An 18,644-nucleotide genomic window follows, 5' to 3' on the forward strand; every position below is an offset into this window, starting at 1 on the left:
TTCTCTCAGCATACAAACAGAATAAGTACGGTGAAAGGATACAACCCTGATGCACATCTTTCCTGATTTTAAGCCACTCGATATCCCCTTTTTCTTTTCTAACAACTGCCTCCTGGTCTATGTATGGGCTCCCCATTAGCACAATTAAGTGTTCTGCAATTCCTGTTCTTCACAATGTTATTCATAATTTCTTAGGATTCACACAGTCGAATGCCTTTGCATAATCAGTAAACTCCCCCAAGGCCCCCATAACATTTTAAAACTAAATCTCGGGTGAAAACACAGGCTGCTGACCTGCACTTTCACCACTGAACCCTGATTCTGCTATTCAGTGCAGCAGGAAGAGACTGACTCAGGGGCTGTTACTCACGACCATGAACAGCCACATTAGCAAACCTTCACTCTTTCCATTTAATGTTTCCATTATAACCCCAAACCATTATGCTGACCTTCTGCCACCTGAATCTTAGAGCATATGGCTCTCCCTTCCCAGGAATGCTATAAGCTGTGAAAAAGATAGCTAATGAAAGCCGTTATATCAAGCATACTGGTATAAGAAAGCCAATTTAGAAGTCACTCTCCAAAGCCACTACTTTGTTTGCTAACAGAGATTCTTTCAACAGCTCTAATGCTTCCATAAGGAGGGGAAGACTACATTGCAGCAAAACTAAAAGACGCAAGCACCTTCTCCTTCACGGCTTTTCCTTTTGCTGTGAGCACAGAAGAGGCTTTGAGCTTGAAGACTGCAGGGCAGCAGACAGCAGTTCTGGCTCAGGGTGCCAATAGCTAGGCATTCACTTCAAGAAAATGAAAGTGGTGAGGATGAAAAAAAAAATTCTCTCCTCTTACCACAAAGGCCTCAAAAGGTCAGACCCTGGTTTCTTATCTTGAGATCCCAAGGACCTAGCATAGTGACGTAGCCAATCCGTCCTTCACAAGAGCACATCTCAGAGAAGCTGTCTCAGCTGTACCTGGCAGAATACACAGAGTTCGCTGAGGTCCCCCCCTCAATCATATCTGTAACACATCTTGCCACGGTACATCTTGAGTTATCTGATGACTATACAATCTTTCCCCAGAACTATAAGCTTCTTAATGGCAAGGCCTGTTTTATTCATCTTTGTATCCCCAAACATGGATATAGACCCCATAGTACAAGACCAGTACCAGGTGCTCTCAAGTCAACCCTGACTCATGTTGACCCACTGGGTGTCACACTAGAATTGTGTTCCAAAGGGTTTTCAACAGCTGGTTTTTTGCAAGTAGACTGCCAGGCTTTTCTTCCGAGGAGCCTCTGGGTGGACTCACACCTATAACCTTTCAGTTTGTAGTCAAGAATATTAGCCGTTTGTACCACCCAGGGACTCTTCATAATACAAGAAGTCCTCAATCAATGTGGGCTGACTCCAATGCCTCAGGGTTCTGCCATGAGCCTTATCCATTCAACATTTTCTCGATTACTTAAAAACACAGCCAATCTGTTGATTTTATTAAGCTGGAATGGAAAGCTAGCTAAAGGACAGCATTGATAATCACAGGGATTTTTACAAGCTGTGTCTCAAGGTTGAAATCCGTCAGCAAAATGAAATTTGATGGAGAGAAGAGTTTCAACTTGCATTTTCAAAATATAGCTAAAACGTTAAAAGAAAATTCAAAAAAAATTGTTTTTAAACTACTTAAAAAAATAGCTGCATAGCAACAATATTTGGGGAGACTCAGCCTGGGATGAATATATATAGAAAAAAACTGCAAGTTTTCTTTGGCTACAAGCTTAACAGGAGCCAACAGTGAGATGCTGGCTTTTCTTATAGCTGCTGTAGCTGCTGCTGCTACTCCTCACGGTAATACAGTAGTAGTACTGATAGTAATGAAGTACTAATAACGGTTAACACAGAAGGTGCTGTGTACTGTATGCTTACTATTTGCCAAACGTTGTGCTACGTGCCTTACAAATATTCTCTCAGTTCCTCACAACTCCTCTATGAAGTAGGAATCTTCATCTCCATTTGAGAAAGGAGCAAACTGAGTCTCAGAGTGGTTAAGTGACTTGCACAAGGTCACTCAACTGGTAAGTCAGAGTCATAGCAACAAGATTCAAACCCAGCTCCACTGGAATCCACTAGCCCATCTCTTAATGCCAACAAACACAAACTGCGCCCCAATGAGCAGAGAATGATGAAAAAGGACAGCAACACTATTATTTGGGTCTATCAGGCAACATCTAGACTAGAATGCTGTATATAACTCTGGGTGCCCATTTATAAAAAGGGACAGTTTTTCATGCACGCTATCCAGAGGAATGGAACCGGTTGCCCTGATTTGTAACCCAAGTTACCCAAGGCACAGAAGGAATGAGATGCTTCAGGAGTCTGAAAAACTTTCATGTATAATAGAGAAGGCATGTTCTGTGTTTTCACCACTAACAGAATGAGGAATAGAGAGTGAAGATCCAGGGCCAGAATATTTTGGTTCGACCTAAGAACCTTCAAACAGTGAAGACATCTGATAATACAACAGGTGGCCACAGGCATTAAGAGTTCTTTTTACCAGGAGGTTTTAAGCAAGAGGCTATAGGACCATAGCTGTCAGGGGTTCACAGAAGGGATTCCTGCAGGGGTAGAGGCTGAGTGAGGCTTCCACTCTAACCCCTTCCACCTTTGAGATCCACTGATCCTCCACACCAAGAGAGGAGGCCAGGGTACATTTTGGCATCCTGTTCTCCTTGCTCAGGAAGAGTCAATGGTTGTAACCTGTGGCCTGAAGATAATTTTATTGTAAGATAGAAACAAACTCTTTCTACAATCTTACAAATAGCAATTGGAATAAGCATTCAATCATTTCAAGCAAGCACGTGTATGGGTTAAGTAGAAAGATGTTGCTGGATCTAGATATTTGAGCCTTGTACATCCTATTTCTATTTCTATTTCTCAACAGTTCTTTTTTTTATTGGCTAATGAATCCAGCTCCAGAATCATAAAGAAAAATGACAATGGATAAATATTAGGTCTTCCTCTAGGAAGATTTCCATTTTCTATTAGAGATAAAACCCAAAAACCAAACCTGTTGCCATCGAGTCAATTCCATCTCACAGCGACCTGTCTTAGTTACCTAGTGCTGCTATAACAGAAATACCACAATTGGATGGCTTTAACAAACAGAAATTTATTTTCTCACGGTTAGGAGGCTAGAACTAAACTCATCAAGCTCAGGCTCTAGGGAAAGACTTTCTCTTTCTGTCAGCTCTGGAGGAAGGTCCTCATCTCTTTGAGCTTCTGCTCTTAGACGATCCTCACATGGCTTAGCATCTCCCCTTGCCTAGTCTGCTCCTATTATTTTTTTCTAAGAGAATAACTCAAGACATACCCTTCATTAATCCTACCTCATCAACATAACCGAAAACTCATTCACTAATGGGATCATAACTACAGGCATAGAGGTTAGGATTTACAACACATATTTTTGAGGGGCAGAATTCAACCATAACATTCCACCCTTTGGCCCCCCAAAATTCATGTCCTTGCCACATGCAAAACACATTCACCCCATCATGTCATCCCAAAAGTCTTAAATCAGCTCTAAGTCCAAAATCTCATCTTCTCAATCATTCAAATCAAATATGGGTGAGACTTTAGGCATATTCCATCCTGGGGTAAACTTCCTCTTCATCTGTGAACCTGTGAAATCTAGGTTACAAGTTATCTGTTTCCAAAGTACCATGGTGGAACAGACACAAGGTAGACATTTCCATTGCAAATGGGAGACCTGGAGGGAAAGAAGAGATAACAGGAACCAAGCAAGTCCAAAACTCAGCAGAACACATTACACTGGCTCTCAAGGCTTTAAAATAATCCTCTCTTCTCTGAGACCACCTGGGCAATGGCCCCACCCACCAGACTCTGGGTATTGGCCATGCCCTCTGGATTCTGAGTGGAGGCCCCTTGGCCTTGGGCTTCAGCTCTGCCTGCTAGACCCTGTGGCATGGCAACTCTGCTCCCTTAGCTTTAGATGGCCCCATTCTCCTAGGCCATCTGAGTGGCAACCCCACCCCCTTGGCCTCAGCAGGCCCCATTCTTCTGTCCCTTGGGCATGGCAGCCCCACCCCCCAGCACACCTTAACGGCAGCCCCACACTCTGAAACCAAGTTGGCAAAGATTCCACTCTTTGAAACCTAGGACTGTGGCCCAACCCTTTGAGATCCAGGAGACCTTGGCCCCACGCTTTGAAACTGGGTCAGCCCTGCTTCCTGTGCTTCTTTCAACAGTTCTGCTGATCTCTGAGTTGCTCCAGGGATGGGCCTTTTCTTTTCTTGGAAGACAACAGATGTAGCTCCTTTGGTCTGTTTACTGCCTGTAGAATTCCAAAAGGCAGACAGTGTTCTTTCCTTTTGTTCTTCCTCTGTCCCTTCATGGGTTTTCTCCTATGGTGGTTGGTTAGATCCATCAATCACAGGCATAATTTCTTTAACAAAAGATTGTGTAGCCACGTCCATGAACGTTGTTCTAGGACATGTGTCCTTGGTTTGTACAACAGCATTTTCCTAAACTTTAAGTTCTGCTTTTATTTTGCACAGTTCTTTTTTAAGTCCATCTCCTTCTTCTTGCATTTCACTATAAGCAGCAAGGAGAAACCACGCGGCCCCTTTAAGACCTTGCTTAGAAATCTCATCAGCCAGATATCCAAGTTCATCACTTAAAAAGTTCTACCTTCTACCAAACATCTGAAGATAATTCAGACAAGTTCTTTGCCACTGCATAAAAGGCACCACTCTTCTTCCACTGTTCAATCAGATGTTTATCATTTTCTTTTAAAGCGTCATCAGAAGCACATTCCATATTTACATGTCTAGCAACATTCTGTTGCTGGTGCTGTATGTATTCTCTAAGGTGACAGAGATATTCCTATAGCTCTCCTCACTTCCTTCTGAGCCTTCACCAGAATTGCCTTTGATATCTGTAATTCTACCAACAGTCTCTTCAAGGCAATCTAGGCTTTTACTATTAGGCACTTTAAAACTCTTCTAGCCTCTACCTATTACCCACTTCCAAAACCGATTCCACATTTTAGGTATCTGCTCAAGCGGGACCCCACTCTTCTGCTTCCAAATCCTGTCTTATTTATCTAGCGCTGCTATAACAGAAATATCACAAATGGATGGCTTTAACAAACAGAAATTTATTTTCTCACAGTTTAACAGGCTAGAAGTCTGAGATCTGGGCTCCGGCTCTAGGGGAAGGCTTTCTCGCTCTGTCAGCTCTGGAGGAAGATCCCTGTTTCTTCAGCTTCAGCTACCGGCTCCCTGGAGACTTCCATATGTCTTGGCATCTATCTTACCCCATCTCTCCTCTGCTTGTTTGTTTAATCTTTTTTATATCTCAATAGAGATTTACTCAAGATATATCCTATACTAATCTTGCCTCATTAATAAAGACAACCTATTCCCAGACAGGATTATACCCACAGGCATACAGGTTAGCATTTACAACACGTATTTTGGGGGGACATAATTCAATCCATAACACAACCCTACAGAATAGACGAAAACTGCCCCATAGGATTTCCAAGGCTATACAACTTTATGGCAACAGACAGACAGCCAAAGCTTTCTCCTGCAGAGCAGCTGGTGGGTTTGAACTGCAAATCTTTCGGTTAGCAGCCAAGCTCTTAACCCACTGTGCCACCAGGGCTTCTTCCTACTTGGGAGAAGATGATACAATTATTTTCCTAAATGTAAATTTAATTGCCTTCCTGTCCCCTTGGCACATAATAGGTGCAATCTGCAACCACATGTTTAAAGTCAACTTCATTAACACTTTCGTAATTTTTTTCATTTTGAGCTAACTCGTTGATAAGCTAATATTTTGAGTAACTAGGTTACTCCTCTGTCAAACTGATTTATTCTGCAACATGCCCTAAAATATTCTCACTAAAATTATGTGCATAAAGGCCTTATGGCAGGTAAAAATTCTCAATCAACTCCCCCTCCTAGCCTGATTCTCAGGGAATGATTGCTGAATTGATGAGGCTGCTAATGTAGCAGTCAATGTGTGTGGTAGTCTCAAGTAAAAAAAAGGGCCATGAGATACTTACTGTTTTTGCCAGGCTGAGACAAAGGCAGTCTCATGCCTTAAGGCAGAGGAGGACTAGAAGACAGGCTAAGCAGGAGTCTAACAAACACTCAGAGGAGGACTAGAAGACAGGCTAGGCAGGAGCCTAACAAACACTCAGAGGAGGACTAGAAGACAGGCTAGGCAGGAGCCTAACAAACACTCAGAGGAGGACTAGAAGACAGGCTAAGCAGGAGCCTAACAAACACTCAGAGGAGGACTAGAAGACAGGCTAAGCAGGAGCCTAACAAACACTCAGAGGAGGACTAGAAGACAGGCTAAGCAGGAGCCTAACAAACACTCAGAGGAGGACTAGAAGACAGGCTAAGCAGGAGCCTAACAAACACTCAGAGGAGGACTAGAAGACAGGCTAAGCAGGAGCCTAACAAACACTCAGAGGAGGACTAGAAGACAGGCTAAGCAGGAGCCTAACAAATACTGCACACTGAGACATGCAGTGGCGAGAGGCCAGGGGAGAGGTTATTAGAAGGAGGAGCAATCAGGCCTAGGGTTTAGATGATCTACAAAAGTAATGTAAGTCCAGTCAAATAGAGACTTGTACACCAGTGTTCACTGCAGCACTATTCACAATAGTCAGAAGGTGGAAACAACCTAAAATGCCCATCAACAGATGAATGGATAACCAAATGCAGTGCATACATATAACGGAATACTGAGAAATGAAGTTTTGATACATGCTACACTATGGATGGAGTTTGAAGATATTACACTGAGTAAAATAAGTCAATCACAAGAGGACAAATATTGTATGACCTGACTTATATAAAAAGACAAGAAAAGACAAATGTATAGAGAACAAAGTTTATTAATGGTTACAGGAGGTGGGAGGAAGGAGAAAATGGGGGAGGGAGGTTTAACAGTAATGAAAATATTTGCATTAGGTTGCACAGATGATTAATTGCTGTCAATAAGTTGTACATTGGTAAAAAAAAAAAGTTGAACTGGTAAACATTGCGTGATATATATATTTACCTCAAAAAAAAAAAAGTAGCCGCTGAGTCTGCTTATATACAAGCAAACACTTCATAGGATTTGATTTCTTGGTTTGGACGTTTAGGGTCATGATTTCACGGCACATCCCAGTTAGCTGGCCAAATAACATGTTTAGTGCTTCTGTTCTACCTCCTAGTTCAGTGTGTAGTGCCTGGGGTTTTAAAAGCTTACAAGCAGCCATCCAAGGCACAACCACTGATCTCTATCTACCTGGAACAGAGGATGAAAGACAGGAATAGGAGGAGGATATGGAATGTGTGGCTAATTGCTTCCAAGAAAAACTGCCTTCTTTGCTATGAGAGCAGAAGAACTGGCTGGTGGCCAGCTACCATTACCGAACATTTTGATCAATGATTCCGCAGAAGAATCCTGATCAAAAGGGGGAAAATGTAGAACAGAACAGAAAATTCTCATGGACTCCAGACTTTCTGGAGTCATGAAAGTTTGATGAACCCCTGAAACTACTGCCCTGGAGATAATCTTTAAAACTTAAACCAAAAATATCCCCTGAAGTCTTAAAACAAAACAATACTTTAGCTTAACTAGTAAAAAAAAAAAAGTCTGCCTCGCGCATCATGCTCTTTGAAGAACTATCAATATGGGATCAAACTGACAACAGCAATTTGAAAGATTAGATAGGAACCATAGGGAGCAGTGAACATGTGTTGATGCAGGAAAACAACTCAGAAAAGGAGGGTGGGAATGGTTACACACCTCAAAGAATGTAATCAATGTCACTAAATGGTGACTACTGAATTGGTGTATGTTTGCTGTGTATATTCTCAAGAACAACAACAACAAAATAAACAATATTATATTAAAAAGAAAACCCTGTGGAGCCCAGTTCTACTCTGACACACATGGGGTCACCATGAGTCAGAATCAACTCAACAGCAACTGGTTGGTTTATACGATGTGAACATTAGGGAAAGCTGATTGAAAGGTATTTCGGTAACTCTCTGTAACTTTGTAACTCTTCTAAATCTTTTTATTTCAAAATGAAAAGTTAAAAAATCAAGAAGTAATGCAAGATAAAAATCCCAAGTCCAATCATCCAATGCCAAAGAAGTACCTAAGCAGGATCAACAAGGCTGGCCCGTGGCGGCATAGCCATCCACGCTGATCGCAGGCCAGGGGATTGGCACATGCCCAATTTTATATGACGTGCCATGTGCAGGTGGGCATGGGCTCAGAGAGCTGTCCTTTGAAACAAAGAGCACGAATTCTGTAGGTAGAAGCAAACTCCACGGGGGCAGATGAGGACAACCTGATCATTTCTATGCCAAGTCAAAGCAGTCTTGAGAAACAGAATGCACTTTCTAAAACATCTAGAGCTAGACAGTCTAATTCCATGTTGACACTGGTACATGGATGAATCCTGAAAACATAAAAAAAAAAAAAAAACCCATTGCCACTGAGTCAACCGACTCATAGTCACCTCTACAGGACAGAGTAGAACCGCCTCATAGGGTTTCCATGGAGTGGCTGGTGGATTTGAACTGCTGACCTTTTGGTTAACAGCCATAGCTCGCCATCACTCTTAACCACTGCACCACCAGGGCTCCTTGAAAACATTATACTGAGTAAAACAAGTCAGAAACAAAAGGGCAAATATTGTATAGTCCCACTTACATGAAATATCTAGAGTAGGCAAATGTATAGAGACAAAAGTTTATTAGTGGTCACCAGCACTTAACCACTGTGTCACCAGGACTCCTTTGCCAGTATGTAGGTGTCTGCTATACTATTTTCTGTATAAGCACACCATTTTTTTTAGTGTTTAAAAACAAGCGTTTAAAAAGAAGAAAAAAGTGTGGCTAGAGAGATCAGTAGGGGCTAAATTATTTTAGCCTTCAGATGTCATATTAAGAATTCGTTATTCTTCAGATAATAAGAAGCCACTGAGGGGTTTTAAATAGCAGAGTAGCATCATTAGATTTGCTCTCTAGTAAAGAAAGTACCAGCAGGAAGCCCAGCTAGAAAGCTGATGCAGTAACCCAGATGACAGCTGATAGTGGGCTTGTCTGCTAGCAGTGAAGACGGCGATGAAGCAAAGCTGCTAAGATATAAATGGTGAAGTATGAGTTTTCTAGGGACTTGGGGTTTAGTTCTCAAAAAACTGTTCAATTTTTATCCCAGTCACATCAGGAAGCAAATGTGGTATCTAGGACAGAGACCTAAAATGAGAACAATTTCATTAGAGCAAGGACAATCTCCAGGACGGAGTCAAGAATTTTTTTTTTAAATTTGAAAATTTGAGTTTTTCTGTAAATCTTTAGAAGAAACAGAAGCAGTTATAAAACTGAAAGCTAATAAGCGTTCAGCGCCACACCAGATGGTCAAATAGATACATTCACAACTTGCCAGAATTCTGAAGCCTTGCGCAGCCCCTTCCAAACGTACAGATGCCTGTATCTGAGGAGAAAAAGAGATTCTATTTCTGATTCTGACAGCAAACGCTGAAGTCACATCTTGCCAGTAGAGAATGATATCTCTCAACCACAAACCCACCGAGAATTTCACAACGTAATTCTCACTTTGGAGAAAAGGGTTGTCTTTGACCACTACTTCCACCATCCTTGCTAGAAAACACAAGGAAAACGAGAGTGAATGACAGTTGCTGAAGCAAACTCAGCTTTTTCAGCTGCACCCAAGAAAACAGATCTGTGCCTCTAGATTATTCATGAGCAGCCCACGTGTTATTCTGTGAAGAAAAAGCAAGCATATCAAGCAGAAATTTATCCCCACACTCAGAAAAATGGCCTGAGGCACAGAGTCTAAATTACGACAACTTCTTCAACGACAATGAAGCTGTGTTAAGTCTCCACTGAGGAAGAGAGTGAAGAATTAATTTCCTTTAACATAACTCTATGTGCCTCTTCAAAAGGTTAAGATTTAACATTAAGGATATCAGCTCCCCATCTAGCTAGTTTTGGTATAAATACATATTCTTGGATCTGACTTATGAATGTCTAGTTTATTGGATATAGGATTTTTATATAGTATTTTTTCCCATCTGTTCATACAACAAAGAATATTCAGAAATGTTCTTTTTGAAGGAGGTACTTCAAGCACACATACACACAGTCTCCCAATTTTTATATATTCTTCTGGGAGAACTTGGTTTTAGAGGCAGGTTGGTATACTAGTTGCAGAGAACATTCTTCCCATTCCAGAATAGGTAAAACTTAGACAAAAAAATTTGTCTTAGATAACCAAGATACAGGATGTCAGACATACTGAGAGGTTCAGAAAATAATCACTAAATGACTCAGCTTCCTGACTCAACATTCACCCAGAAAGTATTTTTTTCCCATTTTGTCCAAACGGTGATGCTGAATAAAAATTTCAACCAATCCAAACTCAGGCAGCTAAGTACATGGTAAATACCATCTAACAGATTTTAATAGTTATAAATAAAACATTAATGAATTTACCATAGTTTTTTATATATCTCACTCTGATCAAATTTATGAGAATAAATATAATTCCTGAAGTTACAGAAGATTCCTTTAAGTAGTTATCACCATCCAGATAAAGCAGTACAAAAATGTTCACAGGCACTTTCACACAAATGCTTGAAAAGTCTGAAATAAGAGCTATGTGCTTAATGTCACTTTGGGGACATTCCAAGACTAATTTCAAGAGCATGTAAATACCCCTCGGAAACACATGAAATTCTTTTAAATAGTTACCTGGTGTAACAACTTTCATAAATTAGCAAATTCCCAACTGACCAGCTGATACTTACCTGCTGACCTGCGTGTAAACCCAGATGAATCTTAAGGACACATACCTAAGCGTGTCATTTATAAAGCGCCTTTGGAATATACCAGAGACTAATTCCAGAGAAAAAACCACAGAATGCTCAGGGAATGGACATTCCCTTTCCAAGATACACACTCTAAGAATGATACTCACCGGGTTAAGTGTTTCCTCAGCAGAATGGTGAATGGTCCACCAGTCTGAGGTCCACTCCCACACGTTCCCCACTATGTTGTACAAGCCATAACCATTGGGAGGAAAGGCGTCGACCTAAAAGGAAATATGCTGTCAAAACACTCACCATGTTTAGAAAATCTCTTTGGTGGAAAATGTACTAAGAGCTATAACTTCAAAGCATGAGTATTAATTTTCACTCCAACAGTCAAAATAAAATTTGGCCACTGTAAATGCAGAGAGGTATTTTTTGGCTTTGGACTCTCAAAAGGAGTTTATAAATCTAAGGAGAATTTACATTACATAGCAGGAAAGGCAGCAAAACTATTCATAATAGAGAGACTAATATTGAGTATAATTCAAAACTGAATCAGACAGTGCAAGACGGACGGTGGGGTAGAGAGTGGTATTTAGACATTCAAAGTGGTAACAGGAACATCATATTGTACCCAACATGAGTCTTGGCACCAGAGCTGAGCTCTGCTGGCCACGCAATGTCTTTTAGCATTGAGAGACCACAAGTCAATTCCATGCTCTGCACCAGCCGCTTCCAACTCACCAACTTATCTTTAATCCTCAGCCACTGTCATCAAAACACCAAGGGGACTTGTTTTTATATAGAAAATGTGAATTCATTATCAAGCATTCTGGAAGGCTAAGGCAAACTGTACACATTCTTCAGCAACCAATTGTATCACATTTCAAAGGCAGGTCAGACAGTCTGCCACATAACACTGTCACAGACACAAAATCAGAATGTGTAAGGCTTTTTAAAGAGGATAAGCAGGGGGGAAGGCGAGAAAAAACTTTAACTGGACAATAGTAAATGCAGAACAATTTGGCTATTTTAGTGACTGACTGAAATTTTTTTCTCAACATTTTTAATGGAAATTCTCAAACATAAAGCAAAAAAAAATTTTTTTTAATGAAAAAGATTTCAAGTTATCTTCAGAATTTTTAAAATCTTTTTGTAAATTTATGCTTTTTTCCATACTAATGAGGTAGGACTGAAGTAACAAGTAAACTACTTGCCTTCTGAAGGTTTCATGTCTACATGTAAATATGGAAGTACCTGAGGCTTGGGGAATTCAGAGCACTTCAAACAAAGTTAAAGAAGCCATTCTGAAACAAAACTTAGTCCAGAAGAGGTAGAAAGCTGAAGAACTTCCCCATTCTGTTTCCATAATTAGCATTCATTACAGGAACAGCAGCATTTAGTTACTGGTTCATTCAGTAGTTTCATGAAGACTGACTGAAGGCAGGAAAGGATTCAAAGACAAATAAGACTGAAGGAGCTTAATGAGGGAAAAAAGAATATAACCAAACCAAAAAATCCAAGAAAGGCAGAATGGGATGAGAGGGTGAAAGAAATGCCACAGAAACTGCCGAGAGGGAACGATTTCTGGTTGAAGGTATCCTCCTCTGCTAAGGAAAAAGTGTTTGGGCTGGCCTTGGAGGTGGGGTCAGAGTTCAAAGGGTAAAGGAGAGGTCACAAGTATAAACTGCTCTCTGAAGAATTTGGAGGTGATCAGAAAGTGTAAGGTAGAGTAAAAACTGAACAGAGTAGAATGAAAAACAAGAAAATAATCTGTTTCTAGAGCAATTAAAAGATGAAACAAGCATTCTGGAGGATGGAATCACTTCTCAGAGTTCTAGAAAGCACACGCCGAGGGGACCCTCAAGTCAGTGCATCTGAAGTCATATCTATATGCCAATACACAGCAGCTTGTTGTTGTTGTTTGGTGCTGTCCTGTTGATCCTGACTCATAGCGACTCTGTGTAACAGAGCAGAACTGCCCCATAGGGTTTTCTAAGCTGTAATCTGTACAGAAGCCGATTGCCAGGTCTTTCCTCCTCAGAACCACTGGGTGGGTTTGAACTGCCAATCTTTCGGTTAGCGGTGGAGCGGCAAGCAGTTTAACCCACCTGGGTCGGTTCAACTATAAAATAGGGGAAATAACAGCGCATATTTAAAGGGCCTTTTTTGGCAGGGAAGTGTCCTTTAAATAATCTGATGTTTAAGTGAGGTAAAATTTGGAAGTCAACACCCCCAAATTATCATATGTGAGTATACCACTAAGGTAAATAAAAAACTTAAGTATCAATTGCTAAATTTATAACACTAACCAAACTTTCCTTCCAGGAACCTCAAAAGGAAACAAATACACATGAGAAACGCTTATTTTCAGGTGAATGAACTGATAGGCATTAAAATTGGAACAAACTAACAATTGTGTAATAACAGCCAAAAAAAAACATAAATGCTTTTGGCTTACTGTGGTCAAAATAGCTTGCTCAGGGCTCAGAGTTTATTAAAATCTCTTCTGAAATAACAAAACGTATGAAAGAGCAAGTGAAGGCGTTATTTCACCATAGTCTGTCCCATCATCAAGGTTAAACTCCTGGTCTCAACTGACCAGAACACATGGATACAGCAGAGCAGCTGAGGTGGACCAAGTTCCATGTGGGCCAACAAACAAGCCAGTGGCCTTTGAGGCAATTCCAGCTCACGGAGCCCCCCTGGATCACAGTAGAGTTGTGCTCCACAGGCTTGTCAATGACTGGTTTTTTGGAAGTAGATTGCCGGGTCTTTCTTTGGAGATACCTCTGGTAGACTCAACCCTCTGGCTTTTTGGTTAGCAGCCAGGTGCTAGCCATCTGCACCACCCGGCAACTTCTTCTGTACGTACACTGCCCCAATTTAAAGATGCTGATCTCGTTAAGTATCATTTCAAATACAGGGCGAAGTGACCTCTCTAAGCTCCCAGAATGCTTTTCTGATCCTGTTTCTCAGACAGGTTCCTTGAGGACTTCTGTTAACTGTCCTAATTTCATCTTAGTAACGTCCGTGGCAACTTCTTCAGCTAAGTTTTGTTGAATACATTCCAAGCAGACATTTGCTGAGCTTATACATAAATGTTTTAACTCTACACATCTGCAAAGTGTTCTAAGGCCAAACTGAACTTCGTTTTCTGAAAACACAAACTGATACGAAAAGAGTAAATGGTTCTACTTTCCTTGGCAGCTTATGTACTTAAATAAAGGTACAAAATACTTAAATAAAGGTATTATAACATTCCTAACTGTTCGATACAGCCTTACCACCTTTTCCTCAAACCATCAGGCAGTTATCTGTGTCTTATTCATCAGAGTTATCAGGCTCGTTCAAACAATGGCAATGGAAGCTATCACCATCCCTTTAGAAAGGCGCTCAGCCGTCTCTCAGGACCAAGTGACCCACGTTCAACTCCTGTTCACATGGAACCCTTCTCCACTTGGGCCTTCGAAATTCTCATTTGAGTCTCTGTTGTGACAACTAACATTTGCTCCTGTAGCTGCACCAAGGTGTCGAGGCTTACGCAGAGACCCTCCTTGTCAGAGAGCATACAGGGAGGGACCCAGGGGCTGAAGCCCTTCTCTGCCAGTCTCTCCCATGTGTCCCCTGACAAAGAAGTCCAGGTGTGGGCCTGATGCTCAGCACCATCCATTTTCAGGGCCAGCAAATTCCCAGGTGAGCTGTTACACACTCGGTAGTGGATTCCAACTTCCGAGGCCACTGTCCTGCTGTCTATGTCAAGTCCTATTCTAGGTTCTGACGAGCACCCACATCAGGCACCTTAAGCAGGCATTCCATGCATCCCGTAGCACCAGTTCTGTTTGCCAAAAGCGGCCCACTAAGCGCTTCCATGCCATGCCCAGATCTACGCCAGTAAGCCAGGCTTCTTACCCACTTAAAGTTTGAGGCCATTTCAGCCCCAAGACCTTTACTCGTTCGCTTTACCAAATAAAACTATATCTGCAAGAGCGCCAGCTAACAGACGGTTCCGTTAGTCTTTTATGTCTACATCCAGGTTGGATGAACAATTTGTATGTCAGGACCCCTACGGACTTCCATCACTGTTTACTCTGACTTCCCAGTCCCAAGACATAGTTCACCATCTTTCGTGCCCTAACACATGCCCCATGTTCCACCTCCCTGGCATACCTTCCAAATTTAGAGCGTCCTGAAGTTTCTGAGATTAAATGAGATAAAACATATATATAAAAACCAAACCAAACCCACTGCCATCAAGTAGATTCCGACTCATAGCAACCCTACAGGACAGAGTAGAACTGCCCCATAGGGTTTCCAAGGAGTGCCTGGTGGATTCGAACTGCCAACCTTTTGGTTAGCAGCCGTGGCTCCTAACCACTGCGCCACCAGGGTTTCCAAAACATATAAAGAGGTACCAAATATACATTTAAAAAAAAAAAAAAACACATAGCCGTTGAGTCGATTCCAACTCATGGCAACCCCATAGGGTTTCCAAGGATATAAATCTCTACAGAAGCAGACTGCCACGTCTTTCTCCCATGAAGCCACTGGTGGCACCAAACCTGCTGACCTTTCGGTTAGCAGTCGATTGCTTTAACCACCGCGCCACCCTAACACATACCCTATACTCCACTTCCCTGCCACACCTCCCTGAATATAGACCCTCCGAGAGTTTCTTAGATTAAATGAGATAAAATATACATAACCAAACCAAACCCAAACCCAGTGCCGTCGAGTCAACTCATAGCGACACTATAGGACAGAGTAGAACTGCCTCATAGAGTTTGCAAGGAGCGCCTGGCAGATCTGAACTGCCAACCCTTTGGTTAGCAGCTGTAGCACTTAGCCACTACGCCACCAGGGTTTCTAAAATATACACAGAAGTAAAAAATACATTAAAAAAAAAAAAAATGAAGACAGCTAAATTCCCGAAGCCTAATGAGAACCCCAAAAAGTAAATGCCAGATATATTTCTTTTTCTAAACTTGCTTTAGGCCAAGAGCCAGAAAGCTTTTTCTTAAAGGCACAAATAGCATTTTAGACTTTGTGAGCCAAGAGGCAAAATCTAGGATATAATGTAGATGCTTATACACCAATTTAAAATGTAACCACTTAAAAACGTAAAAACCAGTCTTACCTGGATGGCTATTAAAAAAGAAAAAAAAACAGGTAGCAAACCAGATTTGGCCTACAAGCCCCTGTTTGCTGACCCTTGCTCTAAGCTATGGTCATTAACGATAATTACATGCTTGGTTTTAAAAGGGCTGTGAAAAGAAATAAAAACAAACCACAAATAGTGAATCTAAAATGTATGGCCTATGTGTGTCAAAAACCATTGTCATGGACCAAATTGAGTCCCCCCAAAATATCTGTCAACTTGGCTAGGCCATAATTCCCTTGTATGATTGTCTGCCATTTTATCTTCTGATGTGATTTCCCTGTATGTTGTAAACCCTACCACTATGATGTAATAAGATGGATCAGTGGCAGTCATATTGATGAGGTCTACGAGATTAGGTAGCGTCTTAAGCCAATCTCTTTTGAGATATAAAAACGTGAGCAGAGAGACATGGGCACCTCATACCACCAAGAAAGTAGTGCCGGGGGCAGAGCGCATCCTTTGTACCTGAGGTTCCTGTGCAAAGGTGCTCCCAGGCCAAGGGAAGACTGATGACAAGGACCTTCCTCCAGAGTTGACAGAGAGAAGAAAGACTTCCCCTGGATTGGACACCCTGAATTCAGCCTTATAGCCTACCGGACTGTAAGAGAATAAACTTGTTTGTTAAAGTCATCCACTTGTGGTATTTCTGTTATGGCAGCACTGGACGACTAAGCCGACTATCAAAATTTCAGAAAATGTAACCTCATATTTATGCAGTGCTTTTGTCTTCTCAAGGTCCCTCGGTGGCCCAAGCAGTTTGCCATCAGTTATTAACCTAAAGATTGCCAGTTCGAACCCACCCAGCAGTGCTACACATGAAAGGCCTGGTGATCCATTTCTGTAAAAATTATTGTAATTAGCTACCACCAAGTCGATTCCAACTCATGGTGACCTCATGTGCTAAAGAGAACTGCTCCATAGGGTTTTCTTGGCTATAAACTGAATGGAAGCAAATCGCCAGGCCTTTCCTCTGCGGTTATTGCTGAGAATAGTTCTACTCCAACACATGGGGATGCCACGAGGCAGAATCTACTCAGTGACAATGGATTTTGTCTTCTCAAGGCAAAAAAATGAGTCTCTGAAAGCAGGGATCATCCCATGTGGGTGTTCTTCTTTCTCTCTCTCAGTGCCTATCACAGTGCTGAATGCACAGCAAGTTCTTAAATTCTTACAGAATGAATGTTTCAGTCGACACATTACGAGGTCCTGGTTATCGGCCTAGTAACAGTTGTAGTGCTTCTGTGTTACCTCCTAGTACACTATGTAGTGCCTGTGGTCTTAAAACCTTGCGAATGGCCATTCAAGGTACAACAATTGGTCTCTATTCACCTGGAGCAACGGGGGAAGAAGGAAAGTCAGGTGTAAGGAGGAAATGGAATGTGTGGCTAACTCCACAGCATTGAGCAGAGAGCCCACATATGCCCACCTCCCTCAGAGCTCGGAAAGGGCCAGCCCACCATCCGCGTGCCTAAAGCACCGCTGCTCCGCTCTGCATGGCGGGCCTCCAGGCCATAGTGGCTATGACACAGGCACCACACTGTACACGTTCTCCGAGTATAACTGGCCAGTGCACCATGTTGGGCACACAGCTGGGCCTCCCCGGTGTCCCCTTAACCAGCTCCACCTTACTCCATCTGCTGGGCCCTCCATGCTGTACAGCCCAGGGGCATCACAGCACCTCTCTGGCTTTGTTTCCCCTACCTTCCACGTGTGGGATTTCACCATTGCAGTGGTTCTTGACCTTTTGGTGGCTGGAAAGGAGGTGGGAAGTCTTAGATTCCTGACCTCTGCATGTCCATATGGTTTCAGGGGTTGCATGGGGAACTTCGCACTTGGGTTTCCCTAAGCATCCTCTTTCCAACCCTTGGGCCCCAGGCTCGCTCTCAGCACATCCTGAGTGGCACTTCCCCCTTGTGCCCCGAGGCAGGGGCCTCACAACTGGTAGGTGGGGTTGACAAGTCCGGTGAGGAGGTGATGGGGGAATGATGCATCTGGGCCCAGCGCCACCCTACCCACACCCCCAATCCACCCTGCCTTGGCTGAGGAGGGTTTAAAACCTAGCAGAAATATGGCCCAGTGGTACAACGTAGATTTTTTTAGTTCAGAGTTTACAATAAAGTATTTAACTGGTCTCAAAGATTTTACAGACCAGAATCTTCTGAGTATTTTACGTTCCATCCACCAGGCACTCCTTGGAAACTCTATGGGGCAGTTCTACTCTGTCCTATGCAGTTGCTACAAGTCAGAATAGACTTAATGGCTACATGTTTGGTTTTTTTTTTTTTTTCCCTGTAGGTGGAGAAGGTATACACAATGGTTCATAATAACGAATAGGTGCTACTTTGCTACAAGCATTAAAACATTATTATTATTTTGCATTGTTAAAGATGTTTTAGTGTATCTGGAAGTGTTTCTTTAACATTTTTTATGCATAGAAAGGTACACTATATACAATACAAACATTTGACTAACCAATGTTAGATACGAACCGTACCTAACTGTTCCAATTCACAGACAAACTCAAAGATAGACTTAGGAACAGCACTCATCAGAAATCCCGGGACTGCCTGCATAGGACCATGTCATCTGAAAGTAGAAATTATTTTACTTT

The 18,644-nt window shown here is 42.0% G+C and overlaps 1 protein-coding gene across 2 annotated transcripts in view; it reads right to left on the reverse strand.

The window, feature by feature from the left end:
* Positions 1-18,644, reverse strand: part of SUMF1 (sulfatase modifying factor 1) — a 125,507-nt gene that overhangs the window by 51,065 nt on the left and 55,798 nt on the right. For both annotated transcript variants that reach the window (XM_049862510.1, XM_049862509.1), the window contains one exon: positions 11,040-11,153. In XM_049862510.1, the coding sequence (XP_049718467.1) occupies positions 11,040-11,153 (114 nt within the window). The remainder of the gene's footprint in view (positions 1-11,039; positions 11,154-18,644) is intronic.

Source organism: Elephas maximus, chromosome 20, assembly GCF_024166365.1.
Source record: "Elephas maximus indicus isolate mEleMax1 chromosome 20, mEleMax1 primary haplotype, whole genome shotgun sequence".
Taxonomy (NCBI): Eukaryota; Metazoa; Chordata; class Mammalia; order Proboscidea; family Elephantidae; genus Elephas; species Elephas maximus.